We start from the raw sequence: 12,862 nt of genomic DNA on the forward strand, positions 1-12,862 counted from the left end.
ACCCATGATAAGCTCATCTTCCCTTCGGTTATCACTAGGATTTTACACCATTTTTCTGTTCCCTTTCCTTTTCCGACCACTTCCATGTCATGTGTGCCATAGACATCGCTACCGTTAAACGGAGCGAGGCACAACTACATTCGAGGCGGTTCAAGACAGCAGCTCCTCCCACTTCTTCAGCTCATTCCACCTTCGCTCCCTCTTCTTCTATGGGTGGTGTGACTCTTGATACGATCATGGCGCAGCTTCAACGCATGGATGCTTGCCTTGACACTCTTAGTGATGAGTTGTGTTAGATGAACACCCGTGTCGGCCGTATTGCTAGATGGCAGGCTCGCCTTGGTGGCTTCGTAGAGTCTCCCTCTCCTCCTCCCGAGGCATCCAAGGACAATGACGACTCCAACAACGATGATGATGATGAGGATGGGGATGCTAGCTCACCCAATGATGACGAGATGTCTACTTGACATACTTACCCTTTGTCACTCATGACAAAAAGAGGAAGTAGTTTTGGATATGAGAGTAGTCATACTCATAGGGGGAGGGTTTGTATAAGAGATTTTTGTTAGGGGGAGTGTTCATATTTTGAGGGATGTAGTGAGGATTTTTGTATCTTTTTCTTTTCTCTCTATTTTAGATACATTGTTCATATACCTTTGATCTTGTGATCACTTTGTGATAGCAAACCTTGTACTCGTTGATATATATACATTTGAGGTTGTTATTACAGTTCTTTCACCTATCTTTACATTTGTTGTTTCTTTTCTTTCTTAATACACATGTTTCTTATATATTGTATGCAATCTTATATTTCTGTTTCACACTAAGATGCCATGATGAGCTTTGTTTAAAGTGTTTCAGAAATACAGGTTGTCAAAATCTTCTTGCCATAAACTCCCTTCTTGCAAAGTTTTTCAAGAGTTGGTGTTAGAATAGATTTTAATGTATTCAACAAGTGAATATGAGTTAAGTGATTTATGACTTCTCTCATATCTCATTTGTTTGTTGTGGTTTTGTCACAAACTGCCAAAGGGTGAGATTGTTAGAACATATGTGATTTGGTATTAGGAACATATGTCAACATTTTATGTAATTGGCTAATCTTTTGACAAAACGCACTACTTGTAATTGGATAGATTTAGGATGAGTTTAATGCTTCAAGAAACAAGGTTTCAAGTTCAAGTGTTAAAACCATGCAAGTTTGTCCAAGAATCAAGTGAGAAAGTGCAGGATTTTTAAAACTCGATAGCTAACTCAACAGCTAGCATCTATCAAGGTTTAAAAGCTATTGAAACCCGTGGCTCGACAACTATCTTGATAGATGGTAATCTATCGAGGTTTATGAAATTCAGTTTTTCAAGCTGATTTTCATCCAATTCGTGAATGTATGTTTGGGCTTTCTTTTATCACAATCCTAAACATATATAAGGATTATTTTAAAAGCTGTAAACGGTGACTCAAAGTTAAACAAGAGCACAATTTCACAAATGTGAAGAAAGGTGCGACCAAAAACCTAGTTTGCCTCAGTTCTTCTTTCTCTTAAAGAAGTTGCTGTGTTTTTACACCGTAGGTGTAAGGTTGAATTTATTCAACCATCTAATTGGCTTTATTCCGTGCCAAATTTGCTTGTAATTCAGCATTTAGTAACCCTGTATTTAGGTGGGTTTGTTGTAAGGGTAGTGAGTGAGATAAAGTGAAGATTGCTCAAGAGTGTGCAAGAAAACAGAGACTCGCGGCTGGGACTCGCGGTTGCAAGCCGCCAGAAGCAGCACACGTGCCAAGCATGCTGGAAGATGAACAGTCATGCTAGCTGGAGCACTACAGGACAAAACAGGACAACTGGTCATACGGTTAACTCACGACTGGATATCGCGACTTAGTCAAGCCGCGAGGTCAAGCCGCGAGCCACCCCTGTTTTGTAAAACCTGACGTTTCACATTCCTCTCCCACTCCAGTATAAATACCCCTTTTACCCACGATTGAAAGAGAGCTTCCAGAGAGAATTTTGAGAGAGAAACCCTAAAGAAAAACAAGATTGTTTCGCCCACAATCTATACCTTAGAGTCTCTTCAAATTCCTCTACTCTCTTCCTCTCTATTGTCAAATCCTTGAGAGGCATTATACCAAACCTGGTTCTCACCATCATCATCACTGTGAGACAGTTGTTTGGATTTCTGGGAAGCAGTTAGGAAGGAACCAATCTTCATTGGTTGATGCTACGGTCTAGTAGCGGAATCCGGGAAGCTAGAAAAGAAAAAGGTTCGGCGCAACCTTGTTGGAGCAAGAAGCTTGGAGGGCTTAGGTGCACTGGGTAGATTAGGCTTAGAGGGTCTATTGCTGTCCTTGTATCCCAACTGTATTTTCTAGTGGACTGTTTACCGCTTGGAGGGCGGCGGAGAGGTTTTTCGCCGAGGACTTCGGTTTCCTCTTCGATAACACATCGTGTGTTGTCTTTGTGTTTGCATCTTCCTTCCTCTCTATCTTTACCTTTTTATTATCTGCTGTGGTTTTATTTTGTTATGGCTTAGATAGTCTTTAACCAATTTCGTATTATAGCATGTGTTAAGTTTCCGCACACTAGTTGTTTGACATATTGCTTGTATTGGTTAAGTTGTAATTTGGGGGTCTAAACGTTCAAAGGTGTTTTGTACACGTTTTTGAACTTTCAGTAGGGTTTTGTGATCAAGAAACTTCATGATCTTCATTGTGTGATGAATTGAAGAACTTTGCAGCCAACATCCCTCTCAAGTTGGTGATCAAGTTGCGTACTAGGATCCGTGCAATTGGTTAGTCACGTACTAGGAGTCATGCATTGAAAAGGAGAGATTGTCACTACAGAACAAGTTCAATTGGGTATTGGGGTAAGGGTTCAACTGTAGGTTGGTATAAGGTACTGAGATTCCTTTACTTGTAACTGCTTGTTTTGATAATAGTGGATTCTCGAGAGTGGTGACCTTAAAATCACTCGGTGGGGTTTTTGCCTTGTAGGTTTTCCCCATTCGTAAATAAATCACCGTGTCAATTTAATTTTCGCTACATACTTAGTTTATTTGGTGATTTGTTTGTGCTGCCACGTACATTGCATGTTAATTTGATTAATTAATAAACTTGGCTAATTAATCAATTAATTTATCACAAGAGGTCAATACATTCTTGGCCTATCACTAAGGTTCTTAAATAGAACTGTAACCCTAGGTCTAGGATTTGACATGGCATTTGTTGTATATCATTTGACATTTTGAATATGGGTATTTAAAAGGTCATTTAAAGTCTAGAAGACCAGACTCTGTCTGGATAAGGTGGGTGCCTAATACCTTCCCATTCTATAACCTAGCCCCCGAATCTTAGAATTTTAGGTTGGCAGATTTAGTATCTTATTTTTATTTTGGGTAGAATGTAACTAGGAAACAAATTTTTGTATTTTTTTTTATTAGATTGTAACTAGGAATCAAAGCGATGTAAAATTATTTCTACCAAATGTAATTGTTTCTAATTAATGAGAAGATTATTATTTAGCATATGTTGTAATTTGTATAGTTTTCTTATTTTACTTATAAAATAAGTGGCAGCTCCATGGAATCCTGAAAAGGGAAGGTGCCGATGCCTACACCCTTTTCTGAGAGCACCCAAAATTCCCCAGTCTCTCATAAACTCCACAATAAACAATACTCGAAAAGAGAGGTATTGATGCTTTCTCTTTTGTTGAGGACACGATCTCTCACACCTCCCTCTCAAAGCACCTTGCCCACAAGGTGGGGGTATTGTTGTTGAAGAGTATGGAGGAGCTCCCAAGTCGCATCTTCTGTAGGGGTGTCTTACTGATGAACTAAAACTTCAGTCACAGCCTTGTAATGAAGCTTCTTCATCCTTCTTTGAATAATGGCTTGAGGTTCAAGGCATAAAACACCATCTGAATCCATTGGTGGTAGGTTAGGTAAGGTCTGAACATGAGCTCCTAGTTTAGGTTTTAAACAAGAAACATGAAAAATAGGGTGAAGTTTGGAATGAGAGGGTAAATCCAATTTATAGGCAAACTGACCTAACCTTTTAAGGATTTGGAATGGTCCATAAAACCTTGGCGATAGCTTGAGATTAGCTCTAGTGGTCAAGGACTTTTTCCTGTAAGGAAGAAGCTTTAGTAAGAGTCAATCTCTTTCCTGAAATTCTCTATCAGTCCAATGCTTGTCAGCTTGAGACTTGGTTCTCTCTTGGGCTACAACCAAATTTTGCTTAAGTAAAGCAAGAGCAACTGTTTTGGATTTAAGATGAGCATCCACTACCTCCAATATATGTTTACTAGGAATGTAATGTTGTAAAGTGGAAGGAGGATAGTCGTAGAGAGCCTCAAAAGGACTAGTTTTAGTAGAGGTATGGAAGTTTTGTGTTGTACCAAAACTCAGCTAATGCCAACCATAAAGACCACTACCTAGGGTGCTCCCCTGCATAACATCTCAAGTAATGCTCTAAACCTTTATTAGTCACATTAGTTTGACCAACAATTTGGGAATGGTAAGCTAGTGACCCTCATGAGTTCTAAATGCATTTTTATGAATGTTAGAATCTTTCCTTCTAATTTGATGATAACTAGACCATAAATCTAGTTTAGAAAATATTTGTGCACCACATAGTTCATCTAAAAGCTCATCAACAAAAGGGATAAGAAACTTATCTTTTACTATTTCTTTGTTAAGGGCTCTGTAGTCAATACACATCCTCCAAGAGCCATCCACTTTTCTAACTAGAAGCACAGGTGAAGAAAATGGACTTTGGCTAGATCTTATTGACCCTGTTTCCAACATCTCTTGCACAATCTTCTCTATCTCATTCTTTTGGTAGAAGGGATACCTGTAAGGCCTAACTCTGATAGGTTGAATGCCCTCCTTAAGCAATATTTGATGCTCATGTCCTCTATTTGGTGTTAGCCCTTTTGGTGTATCAAATACAGAAGCAAATTTTTTTAATAGCTCTTGCAAGGCTACATTAGGTTGAGGTGAATGTTGAAATATTTCCGACACTATAATCTTTAGTACCAAGCCCTTCTTAGGTGATTTTTTTTTTTTTTTTTTTAAATATTCACTCTCTTGAAAACTTGGCCCCGTTGATTTCAAACCTTGCAACAAAACTTGCTGACCCTCATATGTGAAATTCATACTGAGTTGTTTAAAGTCCTAGTGAATTAACCACAATGTACTTAGCCAATGAATTCCCAACACCACATTATAACCTTCCATAGGTAAAGCAAATAGATCAACCTTGAAAGTGTGACCCTGCATCTTAATTAGTACCCTATTATATACCCCTTCACTCCTTATCACAGACTCATCTGCAATCTTGACTTCCATAGCTGCTCCTTGCATCACTAAGACAACTTTGGTTATAATAGAGGGATCGATGAAGTTATGATTATTGCTAGTATCAAGAAGAATGGTAACCTTAACTCCCTTGATAAACCCTATTAACCTCATTGTTCCAGGATTTAGGCTTCCCAAGAGAGCATTTAATGATATTTCAAGGTAATTCATAGCATTTTCTTTCCTCCTCAATTCTTCCTTCAATCACTGCTGGTTCTAGCTCTTCCAAATGTACTCTTTGTTGGTTCTCTTCATTATGGACCATTTCCATGAGGAAAATCTTGGGGCTTGTCTTACACTTATAAGCTGAATGCCATTTCTCCTCACAATAATAGCATAAGCCCTTCTTTCTCCCCTATTATATTATTGCAAGGCTAATTTTATGAATTGAAACTCTAGGTTTGGAAACTGATTTAGGGAGGCCAAGTATTGATGGTTTGGTTTGTTGCCCCACCCTGTATCTCCTGGTTTGAAGGCACCTCTCCTACTACTAATCCAGTACTCCTCTTGGATCTTTGCTAATCCAAAGGCTTGATGCAGAGAAGACGGATAAAGCATTCTAATAGGTAATCTAATTTCATCTCTAAGGCCACTCAAGAGACAACTCAACCTCTGTGATTCAAATAACCCTTTAATTCTATTTGATATAACCTCAAACTGAGCTTTGTAATTAGACACAGTTGAAGTTTGCTTAAGTTTGGTAAGGCATTCCATAGGATCATCATTAGCACTTGGCCCCAGCCTAGTGTGAAGTGTGCCTTTAAGAAAGATTCCCACCCATCAAAACTATGCATCCTAGAACCACACTAATGCAGATACTTCCATTTAATAGGAAGCCATGAGAATCCTCTCATGATTGGGGATATCATAGTACTTGAATTATTGTGTGGCCTTCCAGCCAATTGGATCTTCCCCATCAAACCTAGGAAATTCTAATCTTATTTGCTTAGGGAATGAACCCATACCTCCATTGGTCATTGTTGATTCCTCTTTGTTATTGCTATTAGTGGGTTTGGTTCGTAGAATTGACCTAATTTCTTTAACAGCCTCAGATAATTGGGTAAGTTTCTGTGTTCTGATCTCCATAGCTCTTTGATGTTGATCTTGTTTCAGTTTTACCCCCGCAACTATCTCAGATAATTGGAAATATCTCGTGCTGGTACCTGCTGCCATGGCTGGATCGTTGCTCTGATACCAATTGCAGTAAACATTCTTAACTACTTCAAGGGAGTCTTCCTCTAAGAACTAGAAAGAGATAAGGAAGGAAGAAAAATAGAGAGATTCAAGAAGAAAAGCTGTAGTCTTATTTTCTCATGCCTCTATTCTGTCACCTTACAAGTATTTATGCGTGAGGTTCTCTTTACCATAGCAGCAGCTGACTAATTACTTACATCAATACTAATCGACAATTACACCAGCACTGACAAACTATTAGCTTTAGCTATTTACTAGTAAAATAACAGCACATCACACAATCTGACGTGTCAGCTTCATTGCAAAGCTTACTATTAGTACCGGGTCAGCCATGGTATATTTTAAGTATGATCCAATACCTAGGATGTGAGAATACGTGGAACACTACTTGACATAATCCAGATGACAGTTGAGGATTTCTATATTTCCAGTCTCATTTCATGCACACTTTTTTTTTTTTTTAATGAGTTGGTTCAGTCATTATATTGTGTTCACTTCCAGTTTCAATTGTTGATGTTTAGCGTCTAAAATACCAATTGCTATGTGCTAATAGGTTTTGTTTGTTAAAAAGATCCACGGCATGCTGCTTTTCATGATGAGGAATGGGGAGTCCCAGTCCATAATGACAAGTATGTACCACAAAAAAAATGTTCAGATTACCTTCTGGGTTTGAATCCTAAACTTGAACTGCATCTGATATCTTTCTCAGTCTTTAAGTATTCATGACACTTGCAGGATACTGTTTGAATTGCTCAGCCTATCAGGTGCTTTGGCTGAACTTACATGGCCTGCAATTCTTAACAGAAGGCATATATTTGGGTATTGGTCATACTCTTCATGTGATGAAATCGAAATATCTAGTGTAGTGAGTTTATGGTCAGTGGAATATTCTAGTGCTTGCCACACTAGCTTTTGACAATGTTATGCATCAAATACATTTAAGCATTTTTGTGGGTTTTAACTTATGGCTTATTTGTCATGACTTGTATAAGTACAGGGAGGTCTTTTCGGACTTTGACCCAGATGCCGTTTCAAAATACAATGAGAACAAGATAGACACACCAGGAAGCCTAGCCAGCTCTCTACTATCAGAAGCGAAGCTGCGAGCCATCATTGACAATGCAAATCAAATGTGCGAGGTTCAGACCATCATTTATTGTTCATCTAACTTTACTACTCTATACCATAGATTAAATATGAGGTGCTTTGGTTGTTTTAGGAATTATTGATCATTTGTTTGGTGAGGAAGCTATTGCATAATGCTTAGTACTGTTGAAAAACCGTCTTTACCCACAAATAATCTTGAACTGCATGGCTACCCCAGAGAAACAAAATGAGGGAGAGGCAGCAAAAAATCTCCATTTTGTGTATAATTCAACAAGAATCTTGTATGTTTTTGATATTATGCAGGTAATTGACGGGTTTGGGTTTTTCAGCAAGTACATATGGAACTTTGTGAACCATAAGCCTATAGTTAGCCAATTCCGGTACTCTCGCCAGGTTCCAGTCAAGACACCAAACTCCAAAAGACGAAATGATGAGTAAAAAGACCTTGTTAAGGGAAGTGTTCCGCAGTGTTGGGCCCACGGTCATCCATACATTTATGCAAGTGGCTGGACTAACAAATGACCATCTCATCAGTTGCTTCAGATTCAAGGAGTGTTTTACCGTGGGCAAATCAGATGAAAAAGATGGTACTCATAAATCCAAGATGGAAGAAAAATTACCAGTTGACACAACTCACTTGGGACTAGCAAGAACTATCGATGAATTGAGTTTCACATCGAATTAGTATCTTACGTATTTGGTGTACTCTAAATAAATTCTGTTCTTGTTTGCTCCACCTCAATGATGTGGAGTGATTCTGGGGAAGTTTTCTCTGTACAAATAAATGTAGATATGAAAAAATAGATTGAAGCATCTGTGACTCGAAAAGCTCAAATGACTTGGTTATTTACAGAATTGATACTGCGAAATATTATTAGTTTTCTTGTTTGATCGATGGCATTCCTCCTGTCCATTCCTGAACATAGGAAACAGTACCTCTTTATCTCAACCTATTGAATCTTATGTGGTTATAAACCCATTATAAAAATAAAAAAAGGAAGAGTTTGGTTGCCAACCTTCAGCTTCAATTTTCACATTCATTTAGGTTCAGTTTTCACAATTGATCTTTAACTTTTTTCCCCATGGGCAGGATTAATATTGAATTCGAACCTCTATCTCAACTGGTTGAGACATTAATTCAATGGTTCAAAAATAGATGTAGTTGGCCCTTTGAAGCATCTGTAAGTGTTACAACAAAGGCAATTTTTCAGCAAATGAGAAGCAAACATTGGCAGAATTAGTTCAAAATTAAGTGGAAGGATCATAAAAATTATTGGACTGAGACCAGGAGCTTGCCATTGCCTGTAGGTTTAAGAATTAGTATGTTTGGACTAACTGCTCTCGGTTAATTACGTAATTTGCTAGTTTTATTGTACTATTGTACTTTCGTTAACTTGCAAAAAAAACAACTGACACAGAGGGACTCATAACATAAGACGAGCAGAAACTCAGTACCCAGACTCAGGACCAAATAATCCCACTGAAAACACTTCCAAGGATCTGATTCTAATTCTCATTCATGAAACTATATAGATCAAAGCGTATGGCTCAATTGAGCTTGGATTGCCTCGTGGTTAATCTTCTGAAATTGCAGTCCTACTTTGAAAAATACATTCCTCTCAGTTAGAGGAAATTCAACAATACAAGTTCCAAATATATTTTTTTTTCTCACTTTTCGATTGTTGTATTTACATAAACATCCTAGCTAATCTTAGAAATAGTTCTATGACATTACAGAATGCTTGATGTGTAACTTCTTTATGGACATTCACCATTTTTCAGTTTGACCTTGGTGTAACATTCTTCCTGAGATGGCTGCCGCAAGTGCTGCTGTGAAATTGGGATCTTTTGTCAAGGATGAAGCCATCTGTTCCACCAAGAACTGCTTGATTTCTGGTGAATCAATTTTGGGTTTTGATGGTTTGATGTCATTAGTACTGGACTTAGATTTTGTCAACTCAAGAGTGAGCGTTGGTCCAGATGAGCTGAGAGAGGCTGAGCAGGGGAGTGATGCAAGGGTCACACAGCGGTTGGAGCCTGATGTTGCCTCAAGTTGAGAAGGATGGGGATGGTTGTGCTCACCTTCATAGGTTGCAACCAAAATTGATTGGTCTTCCACACTTCTTTGTACCTGAACAGCCAAATTTAACCATAGCCACTTTAGATTGCTACTAAATACATTTATTAAAACAGAATGGGAAACATAATAGTGTCAAAAAAGATTTTGTATTCATCCTTAGATGTCTCAGAAAACTTTAAATGATATGTCAGGGAATGCACTTTTGTTTAATTTGATCTAAATTATGAAATTGATCCATTTCAAATGGAGATGATCTTTTTCCATATTATATTTTAAGGGAGAATTGATTAGCAACATGATTATTTATCTATGTATGTGAGTTGGATGAGATGTGCTAATTTTTTTTTTGGAGAGAAACAATTTAGATAATCATAAATTAGGGGAAGCATGGTTTTGAATATAATCACCCACCTTCTTTTTGACGGGGCAGCTTGGAGCAAAAGAGCATTTGAAGTAAGCTCTAGGACAGGGATTATCTCTGGTGACCTTCTGTCCATATTTCCTCCATTGATATCCATCCTTCACAACCTACAAAGTCATGAAAGTAAGTAAAGCATGTAAATTAATTTACGCCCAATATGCATGTTCGGCCAAAAAAAGAGAGATATAGTAATATATGGATCTATGCGAGTAAATAACTTACAAGGCTAGTATCAGATGCTTCAGTCTTGACACAAGACCTTGAGATTTTTGCCTTGATTGTCCCTTCTCTAGGTTTCTTGCATGATTCATCATCAGTTGAGCTGCTCTCTGAGTTGCCATTAATTCCATTGGCATTATTACTAATGTTGTTACTACTTTCAGACTTCCTTTTCCTTGAGGGGCTAAGCTCCTTTTCGGGGTTCTTGCTCATATAATCCATCAACTGGCTTCGCAAATCGTTGTAGTTCTCACACATCACTGTTAGCATTTCAGTTAGCTTCCTATTTTCTGCACTCACTCGATTCAATTCCTCCACCAAAGCACCAGTCTGAACACAATTAAACACAATAACTTTAGCAGTACTCCGTATATATTTAAAACATTGATGGTGGAATATAGTACCAAAACAATTTTCAGACATGCAATGCAATTAATTAAGAGCAACTTTTTCATAAAAGAAATAAATTTTACAAATCAAGTTTCAGTAGCAATTTTGGTTTAACATTTAGTGACTTCAATGAAGGAAGTAGCACTACATATGAAGCAACCTTAAACAATGTCATTTTTGTTGGGGAAAAAAAAGTTCCCAATTTTATTTGCTGGAGTCAAAAGAACCTTGCTCAACTTCATTTTCATTAGGCCAATAACTTAATATAAATTCACGTTTATCTTTCTACTTCATAGCCTTCAATTGACAGCCACAAAAGGAATAATAAAATAAATAAATAAAACATAATCACAAGGAAAAACAAAGAAAAGAGAGAATGAACCAACCTCTTGTTTAACTGAGAGCTTCTTTTCAAAGTCTATAAAATTGCTTTCCATCTCTTCGTTCTGGAACCCAAAAAAAAAAAAAAAAAAAAACATAGAAAGAAACTTCTCAGTTGATGAATTCAAGTATATATGATATTAATAAGAGCTAGAGCTAGAGCTAGCTAGCTTCTGGGAATGCTAGATTAAATTTTCCACAAGTACGTACCGGTACAGAAGCAACATTAACATTAAGATCCAAGCAAGTACTTCTCCATGAAGAATAATCCATAGCCGGCGAGTTCGAACTAGTCCAACCAAATCTTCTTGCAAAACCCAGAACCCAAGTTTCCAGAAGATGCTAGCTAGTTTGACCAAAAGAGATAAAGCTGTGTAATTACAGAATCCTCAACAAAAACCCAGACCAAGTCACAACTTTCAAGTGTGAAGAAGTGTTCAAATTGTTAAAATTCCTGGCAAGTGAACCAAATGGATGAGCATATATATATAAACCAAAAAAGATCAACTTGTTGTAAAAGGAAACTTGGTGGAAAGAGAGTTCAATTAGCTGAAGAGCTGGCATGAACTTTTTAGTTGCATATTTAAAAGTATATATTTATAGTAAAAGGATAAGAGTACTGCATGGGCTCGCTTTTGTTTGGCGTGCGTTAATTTGGTATTATTTTATGAATGTGATAGGTGTGTCGGTTGCCACCAGAATTCTTTGTACACTTAAAAAAAATTTCAAAGTCAAGCTCGCACACCATCAAATTAAAATATTATAAAAATAAAAAAAATAAAAACAATGGGTTGGGTTGGGTGTGGTATTGGTGTAATTTTTAAAAGAAAAAAAGAGTCTGGAAGAAGTTCTAAATTGACACGATACTTTATTTCTTTCTACGCTTTTAATAATGTAGGGTCTGTAGGGCCTTCACTTTCTTGTCACGTTTCCAAGCATTTTCCACGTTCCATGCAACATCCTTAATCTTTTTTTTTTTTTTTTTTTTTTTTTTCTACGCGCTTCACTCTTTCTTGCCAGATCTTCATTTTCTTTCTTCTATTCTATATGCTTCCTTTTCTTTTTAGTGAGAATATATATATATATATATATTTATATACTAATTGATTTTAATGATCGAGTGGTGGGAAAGTTTTATTATTCCAATTTCTATATATTATATTAAAAAATATGTGAAGGAAGTTATGTCTCTTCTTATTCTTATAAAGTATGAAAGAAATTATATTTTTTTGAGAAGACCTAAACTTACATTTAATTTTATAACATGCTTCGTTGTCAATTTGTGAATAGATTTTAGCACTTACAATGGGACCATCAAAGATATTTATTGGGAAAAAAAAAATTAGACACTTCAATCAAAAGATGACACTTTAGCATATTATAAATTTGAGTGTGTCCCTTGTATTATTCATTGTTTTAATTAATAGCATTTCAATTTTTATTTTTATTTTTATTTTTTTACTTAAAATTTCAATATTTTTTATTTTGATTTAGTTTAATGTACTTGAAGCAATGTCAAGTTATTATGTCATAGTGTAATGTATCATGTGATACATTGTACTTGACAGTTGACACTACAATATATCACAAAAAGCAAAAAGAAAAACTATGTTTCACGAGGCTTTTTACTTGTACTTAGGACTTGCTTTTTTGGTTTTTTCCATTTTTCATGAGATTGGTTAGAACTTAGAACTTAGAACCAAAAAAAGTCCACCGACA

The 12,862-nt window shown here is 36.8% G+C and overlaps 1 protein-coding gene and 1 pseudogene across 1 annotated transcript; one reads left to right on the forward strand and one right to left on the reverse strand.

The window, feature by feature from the left end:
• Positions 1-6,947: 6,947 nt before the first annotated feature.
• Positions 6,948-8,552, forward strand: LOC126728151 (uncharacterized; annotated as a pseudogene).
• A 585-nt stretch (positions 8,553-9,137) lies between these two features.
• Positions 9,138-11,702, reverse strand: LOC126725856 (probable WRKY transcription factor 40). The gene is made up of 5 exons (XM_050430839.1): positions 11,354-11,702; positions 11,149-11,208; positions 10,376-10,702; positions 10,144-10,260; positions 9,138-9,783 (listed from the first exon to the last, which is right to left on the reverse strand). The coding sequence occupies exons 1-5, from the start codon at positions 11,414-11,416 to the stop codon at positions 9,421-9,423; spliced, it is 930 nt and encodes a 309-aa protein (XP_050286796.1). The 5' UTR covers positions 11,417-11,702; the 3' UTR covers positions 9,138-9,420.
• Between the last annotated feature and the right edge of the window lie 1,160 nt (positions 11,703-12,862).

Source organism: Quercus robur, chromosome 5 (genome assembly GCF_932294415.1).
Source record: "Quercus robur chromosome 5, dhQueRobu3.1, whole genome shotgun sequence".
Taxonomy (NCBI): domain Eukaryota; kingdom Viridiplantae; phylum Streptophyta; class Magnoliopsida; order Fagales; family Fagaceae; genus Quercus; species Quercus robur.